The sequence below is a fragment of the Gadus macrocephalus genome, chromosome 6 (assembly GCF_031168955.1).
Source record: "Gadus macrocephalus chromosome 6, ASM3116895v1".
Taxonomy (NCBI): Eukaryota; Metazoa; Chordata; class Actinopteri; order Gadiformes; family Gadidae; genus Gadus; species Gadus macrocephalus.
In genome coordinates, this window is record NC_082387.1 from 7,083,932 (window position 1) to 7,098,664 (window position 14,733).

At 41.9% G+C, this 14,733-nt stretch overlaps 3 protein-coding genes and 1 long non-coding RNA gene across 7 annotated transcripts; 2 read left to right on the forward strand and 2 right to left on the reverse strand.

Annotated features, from left to right (window-relative positions):
* Positions 1-31: 31 nt before the first annotated feature.
* them4 (thioesterase superfamily member 4) lies at positions 32-2,207 on the reverse strand. The gene is made up of 6 exons (XM_060053767.1): positions 1,809-2,207; positions 1,468-1,651; positions 1,058-1,220; positions 748-858; positions 451-575; positions 32-333 (listed from the first exon to the last, which is right to left on the reverse strand). Exons 1-6 carry the CDS (start codon positions 1,893-1,895, stop codon positions 290-292), a joined length of 714 nt encoding a protein of 237 aa, XP_059909750.1. The 5' UTR covers positions 1,896-2,207; the 3' UTR covers positions 32-289.
* Positions 2,208-4,971: 2,764 nt separating this feature from the next.
* si:dkey-87o1.2 (uncharacterized protein LOC796684 homolog) lies at positions 4,972-6,684 on the reverse strand. The gene is made up of 4 exons (XM_060053772.1): positions 6,242-6,684; positions 5,988-6,042; positions 5,445-5,562; positions 4,972-5,317 (listed from the first exon to the last, which is right to left on the reverse strand). The coding sequence occupies exons 1-4, from the start codon at positions 6,539-6,541 to the stop codon at positions 5,284-5,286; spliced, it is 507 nt and encodes a 168-aa protein (XP_059909755.1). The 5' UTR covers positions 6,542-6,684; the 3' UTR covers positions 4,972-5,283.
* Positions 6,685-6,819: 135 nt separating this feature from the next.
* Positions 6,820-10,755, forward strand: zgc:174935 (uncharacterized protein LOC796019 homolog). Of its 4 annotated transcripts, none has more exons than XM_060053770.1 (6): positions 6,820-7,495; positions 8,794-8,848; positions 8,957-9,071; positions 9,180-9,258; positions 9,304-9,511; positions 9,968-10,755. In XM_060053770.1, the coding sequence occupies exons 1-5, from the start codon at positions 7,202-7,204 to the stop codon at positions 9,505-9,507; spliced, it is 747 nt and encodes a 248-aa protein (XP_059909753.1). In that variant the 5' UTR covers positions 6,820-7,201; the 3' UTR covers positions 9,508-9,511; positions 9,968-10,755. The 4 variants fall into 4 exon arrangements, with proteins under 4 accessions (XP_059909753.1, XP_059909752.1, XP_059909751.1 ...); XM_060053771.1 differs by having other exon boundaries at positions 6,826-7,495; positions 9,180-9,216; positions 9,301-9,511; XM_060053769.1 differs by having other exon boundaries at positions 9,180-9,511; positions 9,983-10,755.
* A 1,597-nt stretch (positions 10,756-12,352) lies between these two features.
* LOC132459030 (uncharacterized) lies at positions 12,353-13,590 on the forward strand. Its single transcript, XR_009526085.1, has 2 exons — positions 12,353-12,640; positions 13,002-13,590. It is a non-coding gene; the product is annotated as an uncharacterized LOC132459030 (long non-coding RNA).
* Positions 13,591-14,733: the final 1,143 nt, after the last annotated feature.

The window sequence follows — 14,733 nt, forward strand, 5'->3', positions numbered from 1 at the left end:
GTGAAGGGGGGACCTCACTAACATCCATATAAAGAATAGTCTTTGTTGGTCAATCCTTCTGGAAGTCTGGTAAGAACTCACACATCATTCCTTTCCTCGCGTCAATCTCGCCCCCAGGCATGGTGACGGCCAGAGGACCCAGGGCTGGACCCCATCAGGGGCCTCTGAACTCCAGGGTCCCTCTCCATCACCCTCACTGCCAGTGAAGAAGGATCCCCAAACCTCTGAACTCTCGGGTCGCTTGGAGACAGACATGTTTCGTCGGGTCGGTGGGCTGGTGTGACGGGTGCTAGCCTCCTAATATGCGGCTCATGGAGATAGATAGAAACAGTGCTGCAAAAGGCGTGAAGAAAGGCACAGTGAGAAGACTGGTACGGCCAAACATCACTGTTAGAGCATCACACATTATCCCTGTTGTGATGGAAGCAGACTGGATGTGTTTAGTGATACCTTTTGATTCTACATGGACTTTGGAGCCATCTATTGAAGTCACAATGCAGGAGAAAAAAGCTTTTCGGCCTTCCCTTTGATCCAGCGTAGACTCCAGCACCACTGTGCTGCCCAATGGGATGGGGCTTTGGGACAAGGACAATTAGAATGACAGATTACACAATATCGGTTGCATAGGCATAATAGTAATAGTATAGTGCAATTACAATAGTCATTAATGGAATTGACCAAAGCCTATATTCCAAAGATACATAGTTAGTTCTTTTCAGTGGATTAATATAACGCGTGTATTATTACTTGCGGTAATTTATGTTGAGGTTTGCAGTCATCACAGGTCCGCACACGTAGGTGGCGTGTGTCCCGTTTACTGAGTCAATCATGGCCGCTGTCGCCCCCCCGTGGACGTGCCTGAAAATACACTCCTATTAAACTCAACATGATATTTTGAAGGGGCAAAAAGGTATTTATACGATGAGCATCTCATTTTTTAGTAGTATCTTATGTCCAAAATGTATGTCGTTTTCAAGTAATGCAAATATATAATATAGGAACAGAGACATTGGGGTATTTACTCCAACTGGGAGAAAAAAACCCACAATTAACTCACCCTGGTGGCCCTTCTAGCAGATGTCCAGCCTGGAATATACACACACATTTCTCCTGCGATTTTTTAATGAACATAACGTATTCAAATCCCGCGCCCGGGATTTTGATGTTCCTCGTAAAAAGGCGCGCCTCCGACTGGATGATCTTACTGAGCAGCACTCCCCCTGATGAGGCACAAACGCACGTTGAAGAAAAATAAATGATGATCAATCCCTGAGAAAATACTACAACAAAATAAGAGAGGTTTCTCTCTAGTATATGAATGTGTTATGGACACTTTTTGGACACTGAATGTGTTTTGGACATTTCTTCCAAATAGGGGGTTACATTCTGTAAATTCCATGTACAATTATGAAAACACACACACACACACACACTACAACTTTCCAATCAAAGGTCATTCCGTGGCACCTGTAGCAAACTTGAGTAAGCGGTTGTAGCTGGGCAGTCTCCTCCACGGTCCAGAGCCTTCCTTTCCATCCTCGCCCACACACTGGCTGTTGTAGAGCTCATAATGCTGCAGCATCTCTTTGCTCCATGAGGGATTTGGAAGACTCAAGTCTCTCGGCTGTGACTGAAACGGCCAGGACAAGGTCTGTGTTGGATAAACAAGCACATCACAGCCATCAAAACGGTTTATTCACAGCCAACTTGCCAGTTTAAAAACTCCACTTGAAATCATACATTAATCAAGAAACACACAATCGACTGAGAAAGTATTTTCTGCATTGATGTATGTAATGTCGACGTACCACCATGGGCCGTATGAGGCCTTTCGTGAATGGAGGCAAGCGATGGTTCACCAAGGTTTTGGAGATTCGACAGAGGATACTGGCCATGCCCACACTATACCTTATCACCCTGATATTGTATTGAATATTACCGACACTGATATTGTTTTGATTCGCAAGAGCCTTTCGTTAGCGACAAGGTGGATTGCGGTCAGCGTGTGATCCTATGTTGTCGCTTCTTCGCTATCACAACCAGAACATTGTTCCGACCGAGTGATCAGAGGATGAGGAATAATACGCTATGACGCTACGCCTGTTAAGTAGTATAATTTTTGTGTAAGGACCGTGTGTAGTGACATTGAGATCTGTCATCGCCTACCGGCTTTTTCTCGCATGGGGCTCCAGCTTCCGGTGTGAGCCGAAAAACAGAGTAGGGTCCAGCTGCAGCCGCGGAGAACAACACCCTGGCGTGACAGAACACCCTGGCGTTACGGAAGTACTGTGGCTGGACGGAAGTTACCTCCGATTATTTTCTATAGACAAATAAACGTATTTATCGCTTGAATTAACATAACAAAGAAATAAAAAAATATTTCGACACGTTAGTAACCATTTTTATAGCTTAGAAAAGTTTTTTTTTTAACGTTATTTAGCCCCGGAGAACAACACCCTGTCGATTTAGAGAGTCCCGAAAAACACGGACAACGTCATACGGGTCCGCCTCCACCCTCGGACCCTTTCCGGTGTGACACAGTGTTCTGCAAACCACCTCAGGGGGCGCTGTTGGACATACTCTGCAACATGCACGAGTTCAAAGCAGGGGTTCCTTCCCAACCTTTTTTGGACCGGCATATTCATAACAAAAATGGGACGGTCAATTTGAATGCATCTATTTTAGATGTATAATTGTATTCGAAAAGGTGCCGAAAAGGAGGAGCTACACATGCCTGGTGGCACACACAGACACACACGCCCTGGATGTCAACAAGGAAAACCAGACCATATCTTTTTTAACCAACCATCACTATAAACCGGTCTTTCAACATCAACACCATGTGACCTTATGTCTGGAGGAGCCAAATAGAAGTGGAAGGCGGCAGCCACTTTTAGGTGGCGTGTAGCATGGACTTTGTTACTTGTAACCATAACGATCTATTAATTACAATTTATTCGCATTGGATTTCCATGCTGCAGCCGTCAATCATTGATAGTCACCCGTCTCCTTCTGTCCCATCCTAAAGTCACAAATATTACATAAATGATCAATATAACGTATGCCTTTTATGGGATTACTGAAAGAACCATTAATTAAATTAACTAATTCTGAATTATTTAACATTCCTACATTCCTAACATTCCTACGTCGTCCCCCCACCAGGGGGGCGCATTCGTACTTGAGCACGTTAGGTGTCAAACGGACTTGGGCACGGTACAGATGGCCTAGTGTGAGACCCCGTCCACAAGAAGCCGATTTTTTTGTGAAACCCAGTCTGGTGCGTTTCGGCCGACCGTCCAGACGGAGCCGGCGAACCCGGTGCCCGAAGCATTACATTTCTCAACCACCCTCGGAGGTGGTTTCAAATCTATCCGGACCTATGCGGACGCCTGAAACGCAAACGATTACGTCATTAGCCCCTCACCAGCTGGGGGACGTCAGAGTTGCGTTGAATTTTTTGCCTATTTAAATGAGTTGGGTCTGTCTGCGTCCTGCAAGACGGAGGCGTAACTTGTAGTAGGAGGCGTAACTTGTAGTCGGAGGAGGCGTAACTTGCACTAGGAGGCGTAACATGTAGTCGGAGGCGTAACTTGTAGTCGGAGGCGTGTCTAGTACTTTTCTAAATCGCGAAAGTGATCTGTATGTAGCAGTGGTGCGCGGGTACATAAATGACCGCAACTCGGACCTCAAATATTAGGCCTTAGGCCTATATAAAAAATAATGCACCCGAACCGCTCATTTAAAAATATGCTCTTGATTAGCTTGATATGCTCTTGATTAGATTAATCATAGCCTTACGTGAAACTGACATCCCTGAGTTATGCATTTAAGAAAAGAAGCCTACAATTTTCCAATGACATAATGCATATAGCAGTTTAACGTGGGGAACCTGCTTAAGTTTAGCCTACTTTATCCCTTTATACCTTTAACAAAAAGACAGCAGATAAAGAATTAAAGACAGCAGTTTAATAATTCAAATAATTGTATTGAATACATATTGAAATTGATCGCTTGCTGCATGTTTTCAAGGTCCTGCATGAGATAGAAAACAATGAATTAAACTAAATATTACTGATAGAAACAAGACAAGAACAATGCCACTAACAGGAGGATAGTTATGAGAAAGCCTTCATATTATAGCGTTCACATTACAAGCCTTCATTTTATATATATTTGCCGGTCTTCAATACATGGATTTCTCAGGTAGCCTACGTCATCACTGTTGCACTTTGCAAACTCGGGGCAGAAAGAAGCAAGCAACATCTACTAGCCTGAGTATTAACTGTTCAGTGTGCATCTCAAACGTGTACATCTCAAATGTGGCAGGTCGTAAAGTAATGTAAGCATAGCTAGCACCTTAGAAAGCAGCTTTCATCTTTAAGTCAAATAATTAGATAGACAAAGCCTCAAATATCCAAAAGGTATGTTTGGGAATATGTTGAGGGTGTGTCTGCAAGCCTTCCTGGCTATATAGGGGATTAGTAGGCTAACCACAACTAATAAACAATACATTTAAACGGGGCTTTCTGATAGTCATTCTATAATGGTAGATGACTTTCTGCCCCGACCCCAAACGGACCTTGGGGTCTGGCTCTTCCACGCTCATGGCCTGATAGAATACAAAGGCATAGTTACAAAGGCAGAGTTACGAGACATGTTCATGTTTAAGACCCGACTTCAATGAAGATCTCGTGTGAACCGTGATTTACAACGCTTTTCGTTTACCGCGAAAAGAGAAAGATCTCGCGTGGACCGCGATTTAGAAAATAACAAGTTACGCCTCCTACTACAAGTTACGCCTCCGTCTTGCAGGACGCAGACAGATACTATTGATTTAAATGGGGAAGTGCAAATGTCCAGCAGAGGGCGGTATTGGAATAAGCCTCACACAATACCAGTGGATATTGGTGCCCTGCAGGTGCGCATAATAACTGAACCTGGAAGAACAAAAGTTTAACAGCCAGACCCGTAAGATTAAATTGATTTATTATCCACGTTAGTTTGTAAAATACTTATACTTCAAGTGTGCTGCACGCATGGTATTGAGACAGACAATTCCAGTTCTTCCAAAGGGAGGTTATCAGGTTTGTCAAAATTAACTATCATCTAGAAGGTTTGTCACAAAAAACAATTATCTAGCAGGCAAAGGTTATCAGATACAGAATGCGGAGTAACTGGTTGAGGAACACACACACACACACACACACACACACACACACACACACACACACACACACACACACACACACACACACACACACACACACACACACACACACACTATTGTTTGGCTTTAGCAATGCTGCAGAGCTTCCTGTAATGAAAAGAGAAGAAAAATCAGTTATCCTCAAATCACATTTCAGAACTTATTTCAATTCAACTCAGAGTCTTAAGTCATAGGCTGGCATTTTTAGCTTTTATTTTATTTTGGAATATCTTACCGTCCTTCTTCCTTGGTCTCATCTACAAATGTACAGATTGCCTTGTCTCTATCCAGAATTTGCAGTTGTAAGATTTTGATCTGCTCCTCTGCTTTATTTTTTTCGGCTTGGTGGCTAGCTGTGGACAAGGAGTACAGCAGAAATGTTACATTATTTATAAAAACATAATTCTGACCCATAGAGGACAGAGTTGCACAAAACAATGTTCACTACACAATCATCTATCAAGTGACTTTTACTGGATTTTAATTATTTAGTCCATAATACCTCATAAATATCTTAAACTTCCCTCAACCAGTCATGATAGCCAACTTTTTCAAATAAAGATTGTATCTGTCTGAAGCATTTACTTAATAATCAGAAATAAAAACCAATGAAATAGCATTTCAGAGGCGTAAGACCAAGAATGATCTATTTCACTTGATGAATGAAAAAGTTAATATGATGTAGATCGAATATTATCTGAAATATTAGCCACGTTTAACTTAAATTAAAAGAAGGTATCTGTGAGTGTTCCCATTACAGCCCCTCATACAGCCTTACCGATGACCTCAGCTAGAGCCTGTGTGCCTTCGGCCTTGTTTCTCTCAGCCACTTCCTGGAATACACACAACATCAAGAAATCTTATTCAATACAACACCAAATTGTAAATGCAGGAAACAGGGTTAATTACCTTTACCAAAAAGGTGTGAATTCCCAATGTTTACTCAGAAGAACACACCCAGTTCAACCAAGACCATACAGTCATTGGTATTTCTATTGAAGCAGTGCATTTTAGTTATTGTGTCTTCCTTACCTTGTCAGTGTTACATATCACTAGGGAATTGGTCATTTGAGCTACAGATCTACTGAGGTCCAACTTATTCTTATTAAGTTGATCTTTCTGCTTTGTGAGAGGATCAAGCAGCTTGTTCAGATCTTGTATTGAGTTTTTCTCCTGAATGATGGCGTGTTCTTTCTGCTTGAGCTCGGCGGAGGTCTCCAACATACGTGCTTTAAGACTCCGCAGCTCCAGCTCCTGCCGAACGGCCTGGTATATCATCACCACCATTACACTCACACTGAGGAACGCCATTACAGGCACGATCTTCATCATGGCAGAGGCAAGAAAAGGCAACCAGCAGGTTGTTGTAGTGGATACTCCTCTCACTGTACATGCAACCCAGCACTGACAAGTGTCTCCCTCCGAAGGCAAACCGCATTCAGGGGTGGTTATTCCACCTGTAACCGGCTCCACCTGCTGAACCAGATACCTGGGCGTGACCAATCATAACCACTGGCACTTCCTTGTTGGTCCATTTTTCTCTTTCTCCATCCAGCTCCCATTCACTATATCCAATCATTTATATTAAAACGAGTGCTGCCTTTGTCCTGAACATTTGCTTCATATGTTGTTACATTCTATTTTTAAGAGGTATGATGGTTGAAGCATATTTTTAAAACTTTAAACCCTGCTTTCCAAAAACACAGACATGAATTGAACATCCCATGGTGACTAGCGCAGTGGGCGGGCCCAGGTGGTACAAAGCCAAACATTTACACCTTCTGGCATACTTCCTTTACTATTCCCCTTCTTTCAAATTAAGGGAAAGGTCGATGTCCTGTTTTTTTTTTTAATATCGCAGGCGCCTCGCTTACTTTTATTTACAGATTGCATAAAGAAAGTTGGTATAGGCCTATTAAAAAATAAACGCTTTGGTTTATTGAATTATCTGAAGAGTAAGCGCGTCGCTACCAACACAAATTCGCAAGCAAGATGAGGCTCAACATCTTGCTGTTTTTTTCAGTACTTGTGAGTTTGGGATTGTATTGGACGGTGACCCGACGGAAGAGGGAAGAGGAACAACTGCTCAAACGCAACAAGTTCCAGTTCATTAAACTCAGCGTCAGCGCGGAAGTGCTCGGTGAGTACAAAGTGGAGATCTCCAAAAAGCAACCACTTATGGCCAAGATTAAAGAAGAAGTCAAGGCACTGGAGAGTGAAGCGGCTGATCACCTGGCCAAACAGACGGCAAACAAGGCTGAAGTGGAAGCCTGTGAGAATGCTAAGGTAGGTCAAAGCTTGAGACACAATCATATAGGGATACCCCTCATATCTTTGGGACACCCCTCATATCTTCGGGACAGGGGGTCAATCGATATGGTGGGACTGGCGGGTTGATCTCAACCGTTTTGTTTGCAGTGTCGGTAAATTAGGTAATGTCCATAGATTCATTTGTCTCTTTATACACCCGACCTAACACTCCACATTGCCCGGTTTAGATGTTTATGATGAATGATGCGATGTTTGTATAGCCGTGTCATTGGGTGAAGCCGTGTCATTGGGTGAAGCCGTGTCATTGGGTGAAGCCGTGTCATTGGGTGAAGCCGTGTCATTGGGTGAAGCCGTGTCATTGGGTGAAGCCGTCATTGGGTGAAGTCATGTGATTGGGTGAAGATGTCATTGGGTGTCGCTGTCATTGGGTGAAGCCGTGTGATTGGGTGAAGCCGTGTGATTGGGTGAAGCCGTGTGATTGGGTGAAGCTGTCATAGAGAGAGAGAGAAGCTGTCATTGGGTGAAGCCGTCATTGGTTGAAGCCTTGTTATTGAGCGAAGCTGTGTGATTGGGTGATGCTGTCATAATTGGGCAAAGCTGTCGTTGGGGGAAGCCGTGTGATTGGAAGATGTGATTGGATGAGGCTGTCATTGGGTGGAGCCGTGTGATTGGGTGAAGCTGTGTGATTGGGTGAAGCTGTCATTGGGTGAAGCTGTGTGATTGGTTGGAGCTGTCATTGGGTGGAGCCATGTTATTGGGTGAAGCCGTGTTTTTGGGTGAAGCCGTGTGATTGTGTGAAGCCATCATTGGGTGAAGCCGTGTCATGGGTGGAGCTGTGTCGTTGGGTGGAGCCGTGTGATTGGGTGGACGTGTGTGATTGGGTGGAGCCGTGTGATTGTGGCCGTCTCTTAATGGAGTCAATATAGACATATAGCCAATTCTTGTAGGCATTCAAATTCACGCTTGCCACACTTTTCTTTGACGAAGAAGAAAATATACCAGTACTAGTCTTAACAGTTATCATTGCAATAAAACGAATGGCATTACTAGCTTTGACATCGTTCTCGGACCATGCAACTGATGCCTCAAAGAACTTGCTATAGGCAAGGCAAGGCACATTTATTTTAAACTTGCTATACCAGTGGATTACATGGTTGACCTGGATACAGCAGGCTGGTCTTGCGTTGCATCATGGGGGTGCTTAATTTGGCACAGGAAGTAATTGGCAAACTAAGCTTATGCGTAATTGGGATATAATATATTGTATTTGTATCCTAAAATAAAATATCCTTGCATCTCTTTTTAACCCATAGAAGCAGATAACAGATGAGGCTGCATCACTTGAGTCTGAACTTGGTAGCAAAAAAGGTAAGTTACCAAAACACTTATTTTACTAGGGACACTGGGCAAATTTCTAAAATCTATTTCTAAAAGGTTGCATTACAAGAGTTTAATAATTGAGCCCTATATCCACAGAGGAATTTACAAAGCAGAAGGCCAACTGGGAAGCTGAGGTTGCATCTCTAAATAAGCAGATAAATGAGAAAAGCAAATTGTGTGACTTCATCAAAACGGATTCAGAAGTGGCCAGGTACAGTAACGACTATAGCAGGCAAAGTCTGGCCTCTTCATACCACGGATTTAACTGTATCTTCAACCCCATACATCATGCTGTCGTCTTTTAACTCTGTTATTTTAGGAAACTGTGTGGTGTGCCGGATCCTAAGCCAGATGCGGTAAAGGACCCCAAGCCAGAGGAGGCCAAGGCAGAGGCCCCTAAGCCCGAGGAGGCTAAGGCAGAGGCCCCTAAACCAGAGGAGGCCAAGGCAGAGGCCCCTAAGCCCGAGGAGGCTAAGGCAGAGGCCCCTAAGCCCGAGGAGGCTAAGGCAGAGGCCCCTAAGCCCGAGGAGGCTAAGGAAGAGGCCTCTAAGCCCGAGGAGGCTAAGGCAGAGGCCCCTAAGCCCGAGGAGGCTAAGGCAGAGGCCCCTAAGCCCGAGGAGGCTAAGGCAGAGGCCCCTAAATCATAATGAAGTAAGCCTATTTTAACAGTTTTTAACTTATTTCGTAGTGGAAATAGTGCATGATGTCTGAGAAGGTTTACCTGAAACAATCCTAATATGAGTTGTGAAATACTAGGTTTATTCTAGGCTGATATTTACTTTTAATTAGTACAAACTACACACAAAGGTTAAGGGATTCATACTTTTTCAGAACTGAGTTCATAAGCTGAATGTATACACTTTTCTTCCTTCCTCGCCTAAATATACTTCTGAGGGTGGGTTTCCTGGGCATTTTCCATAAAGGGTTGGCTTGAGCTGCCACGAGCATTGTTACTCCCACTAACATTTTTACCACACCTTTGTGTAGCAGTTAAGCATTACTCATCTAACCGTTTTTATGAATGGCAATGTAGTCTGTAGCTGATTGTAGTGGCTACAGTTTCAGATCAAACACAACCGTGTGTGTGTGTGTGTCCTGTATTAAAAGTCGTCATGTAAATAGGATGCAAGGACTCCAGGCGGATCTCTGAAAGAAGGAAGTGAAGACGGCAAGCAGAAGGACTTTCTAGGAGAGTTGGACCTCTTTATATCCAAACACTATTTCGGAAGTTCAACACCTTAACTAATAACCCAGGATTCCCATTTCAAATGGACTCCCCAAGTTCGACCAAGCTCCACCATGTCGCCCTGAAGTTATTTTTCTCCATGGAAGTTTTCTGTTGCTCATACACTGGTGCACACCCGTGTATGTTGAATAACTTTGTCTTCGTCTATACATCTTTTTACAGAGTGATCCTCCCTAAGGGTGTATTGTTTACATACAATCCACCTTTACACCTCCTTCAGCCATTCACAAAGCCCCATTGCCCCGTTAGTTGACCTGCTAAAACGACACTCTGTGCTGACCTGTCCGGAAGTCCAAAAGAAGTTAAAGCTGTTTCTGTTTAACTGTAAGTCCAAAAGTCTTATGGGCTACTCCATGTGTTTCTGAGTTAATTTTCTAATATGGGGAAGGGGATTATTTTGTACCAATTATATATTTTCTATATCTTCAATCGAGTGGTTGGCCTAATTGTCATGCCAACCAAATCACTTAGTAATTTACATATCCAGAACTATTTGATTTGTAATGCTATATGTATGGGACTGTCGGATTCGTGTATATATATTTCTTGGTAAAGCCACCTGACTTTCATAAATGCACTTGTTTATATTTGAACATCAACATCATAATGCTGTGTCATGAAAATAAATAAATGTTCTTTATACAACATCCCCCAGTGTGTCTGATATTCTTTTCCTCTCCGGTCACCACTCTATTTTCTGCCCATCAGACTCCACCCAATACATTCTACCCCCAGGCCCCCTATTAGGCCGGGACATGATGACTCCCTTCTGCCCCAGCGGGTTTACAAGGTCATGTTACAGGGGTTGCAGAGAGAGGGTGAACAGTCTCTCATTTCTCTCATTTCTCCTTTCTGCAAGCAACCCTAGAGCAAAAGACCATAGGTGAATTCCTTGCTCTCATAATGGCATGATTTGGTTGTTTTGAGGAGGTGTTGTCCCTAGTATAGTGGGCCCCTTTGAGGAAAGTTAGCTATTTAAGGCATTGTTCTATGCTTGCTGTGTAACTGAACCGGCCATTGCTAGTCTGGCTCTCCCAAGCCACCGTTGATGTCTTGATACATCTAAATGAATATTATTTTATAGTGTGGATATTTCTGGACATTCAAGCAATCCATGTCACTCTTGCATTTAATGAAATAAAATGCCCTCAAAGTTCAATGTGAACTTTTCTATAATTATTCACATTGAATTTGATTGCATGCTCTGTGGGCTACTAACTAATGTAAATTATTTTTAACATGTGCCAAGAAAATGTATTTTCAGTACAGTTCAGTGGCCTGAAAAAAAACACACGCACATACACACACACACACACACACACACACACACACACACACACACACATGCACACACACAGACAATTACATAAGGCCCAATTGATGCAAAATCATTCATTGAAAATAAATTGTCAAGCAAAAATATAGTCTAAAGGAAAAAAAGGACTTGTTGAAAAGGAATGTTTTGATGTGTTTTTTTGACAATGGCTGGAGTACTGGTGGTTCATCATAATGAAATACACAGCTGAGAAGTTAGCATGTGTTAACATCCCACAGTTCTGTCTGCCTGCAGTTACCATATGTGATGGCAGTATTGATTGATTAATATTGATCCGTTTACCAAAGGTCATCTTGACAACCAGAGGTCACTTCCTCGATATACATTTGAACCCTGTAGACTATATTTCACTACTTGTATGAATGTATATCTAGTGATTAAAAACATGCCAAAGAGAGCTGCCTCAGGTAGGTTACGACACACTAACCAAACGTAAATATATGAACTTGAGGGAAAGAGTATAACACAGCAGGTAAAGGTAGAAAATATTTTTGGGCAAAACAATGGGCACATCAAAGCACTGTGTAGGTAAGTCGAAAAGTACCTCCCGATGTTGAATGGAAATAGATAGACCAAACGAATGGAATGGAACGCTCCCTACTTAATGAAGTGACTCAATTCAATTCTAAAACTTTGACCTAGATTTAGAGATCAACTGAAAGTTATATCTGACTGCATCTGTGAGCGTGTGTGGTGGATGTTGGGGAGCTCACACTCTGATGAACATTACATCTATTGATTAGGCTAATGTTGGGAGGAAAGGCTCCAGGCCAAATCAGTTGATCAATATCCAACTAATTACACTGTGAATGTCAGTGAGTGTTGGTGGTACCCTCCACCAACACTCAAGTTCCAGCCATGTATATAAACCCTGTCCCGCTGCAGACTTGTTCACACATTCATACATTCAGGCAGCACTGATGGACGATGGGACACTGACAAATACAACTCGTACATGGAGTTTTCACCATTTTGGCTCTAACATTACATTAGCAAATCTAATGAAGATGTTGTTTTTTATCTATTTAACCTTTTTTTCATGAGGTTTCATTAGGTTGAATCACCCGTTTTGCAAGATACCTGACACACAACATACTTTAACCTCACAACAAGACATATTTAGGCCTCGGATTTTTGACAAACAGTATTGAGTAGGAAAAAGGAGGAGGAAAGAAATGGACCTGGACAAAGCAATGTGGTATGTAACTTCTTTGTAACCTTTGTTTTCTGCATGTCAAAATAGAAAATGTTTCTACACTATGGTCAGCTTTTGTGGAGTTCTGCGCCTCTCTGAACACCTGTTGAGTGAGGATGCCATCCGGCCAGTGCACACACCCTGTGTATTCAGACTACCTGTTCAGCCACTTACAGCCCTCCCCTCGTCAATCTAATCTATAATAGTATGTATATAATGCTCTCTTCTGAATAGTTCTTAAATACAAACCGATTGTACGCCTCTTTTGTGATCTTTTTATTTGCTCCCTTTCGATCATGATTATAGTTGCCCTTTTGTACAAACACATTTATTTCCTCTTTCTTTTGTTCTTGTTCTCTCACAGGTCTATCAAGTTATGAAGCATTCCTGGAATCAACTTCAACACCAAGCAATACTTTATCAAACTGCAAGGAATCATATAAGCTAGAGGCTGTGTGATATGTTTGATATTCGGTTGTTCTCCTGCGTTTTCACGTCAACTAAATATCAGACATATTCCTACAGATTCTGGCACGTTAACATCACCTTGATCCAGCTCACCAAAACCAGAACATCTGCATACATTATGTGCTTTATTGTCCATTTGTTTCTTACTTATTTTAGACCATATGTAATCCTGTAATTAATTTAAAGTGATATTTTTTATGAATTAAGAATATCATGTATGTCCTCACATTTGATTGTGCAATCGTTATCTTTCCTTATCAGAGGGTGCTATGTAGTATTTGCAGTTCCTTAATGTCTTTGAATGGACTATCCAAAGAGGCAAACCCGTAGGTAATTGTCTTTGTCAGTCAGGCTGTCACAAAGACAGACAGGCTGCCGTTTATGTATATCCATGTTGCATGAGTAAACAAGGTTGAATTTCCTTTATTTTTTTACTGACTTCCCTTTTTTTTTACTGAATAGAAATTCAATAGTCTTCAAACCTGCTTGTGTTGTGTCTTTGAATCTTTTCTTGGAACGTAAATATGGAGGAGATCAAATGTTGCAGAATAATAAAACCAACAATTACAATAGGTTGCCTAGCACTTTGTGCTTGCCCCCCCTTATAATATAATAATAAAACGAACAATAACAATAGGTTGCCTTCGCAATTTGGGCTTGGCCTCCCTTATAATATAATAATAAAACAAACAATTACAACAGGTTGCCTTCGCACTTTGTGCTTGGCCCCCTAATAATAATAATAATAGTAAAACTAACAATTAAAATAGGTTGCCTTAACACTTTGTCCTTGGCCCCCTAATAATTTGCTCATACAGCAGCAGGTACAGTATTCTGAAAAGAGATATTCTCATAGCACATTTCACTTACCAATAGCTGATGGATTGCTTATCCATTTCTAACTAACTGACACTCAAATAATTTAATTTACATCTTACCTACAGAACCTTTTTCATGAATATATACAAGTTTTCGCCCGCGCGTTGTCTGCTCTCAACCTCTAGTTGTAATTAACAGGGGTAATTGTTCAATGGATAGTGTAGTATACTATGCATGCTAAATCAATTATTAAATAGCCTTTACTGTTATTCAGGGCTGATAAGTGTTGATATTTTAAAATGCAAGGCAACTATTGTTAGTTAGAAAATAATAATCATCATTGAGATTAAACATTTCTTCCAGTGTCCTGGCCAAGACAGGCAGTAGTAGCCTAAAGTTACACATAGCATACACACAAAACATAAGAAAAATAAAACAACTACAACAGTCCGCAGGGGGGAGGGGGGATATCAATATCGCAAGACATTTGGGGAGGCTCAAGGAGCAGAGTAAAGTTTAGTCTTATGGGGGACTCTATAGACATAATTCACCATAGCCTACTGTGTTATTGACATGTTTTCGTTGTGTTATAGAGACAAGGTCTCTTTAAGATCACGTCACTTGTGTGTTGATATGCCGGTCGGCCTGATGTTTGAATTTAACAGTTTTTATATGACAAAATGAACGACCTGCCGTTGCTTGTCGAGGTGAGACATTTTCTCTTCCCTTATTTTATCGCAATTTATATACAGAACGTCTTACCTGGGAGAGTTTGTCGATGTCGGAGCCGTTATGTTTGCTGCCTTTGT

What these genes read in the sequence shown, in the direction of transcription:
- them4 (XM_060053767.1), bottom strand. Translation starts at nt 1,895, where the DNA reads ATGGCCAGTATCCTCTGTCGAATCTCCAAAACCTTGGTGAACCATCGC. An exon ending in CTGCTAGAAGGGCCACCAGG is followed by an intron (nt 859 to 1,057) that starts GTGAGTTAATTG and finishes GTGTATTTTCAG; the next exon opens with GCACGTCCACGGGGGGGCGA. An exon ending in AGTCCATGTAGAATCAAAAG is followed by an intron (nt 334 to 450) that starts GTATCACTAAAC and finishes CGCCTTTTGCAG; the next exon opens with CACTGTTTCTATCTATCTCC.
- si:dkey-87o1.2 (XM_060053772.1), bottom strand. Translation starts at nt 6,541, where the DNA reads ATGATGAAGATCGTGCCTGTAATGGCGTTCCTCAGTGTGAGTGTAATG. An exon ending in TGATATGTAACACTGACAAG is followed by an intron (nt 6,043 to 6,241) that starts GTAAGGAAGACA and finishes TGTGTATTCCAG; the next exon opens with GAAGTGGCTGAGAGAAACAA. An exon ending in GAGACCAAGGAAGAAGGACG is followed by an intron (nt 5,318 to 5,444) that starts GTAAGATATTCC and finishes TTTTCATTACAG; the next exon opens with GAAGCTCTGCAGCATTGCTA.
- zgc:174935 (XM_060053769.1), top strand. Translation starts at nt 7,202, where the DNA reads ATGAGGCTCAACATCTTGCTGTTTTTTTCAGTACTTGTGAGTTTGGGA. An exon ending in TGAACTTGGTAGCAAAAAAG is followed by an intron (nt 8,849 to 8,956) that starts GTAAGTTACCAA and finishes CTATATCCACAG; the next exon opens with AGGAATTTACAAAGCAGAAG. An exon ending in ACGGATTCAGAAGTGGCCAG is followed by an intron (nt 9,072 to 9,179) that starts GTACAGTAACGA and finishes CTGTTATTTTAG; the next exon opens with GAAACTGTGTGGTGTGCCGG.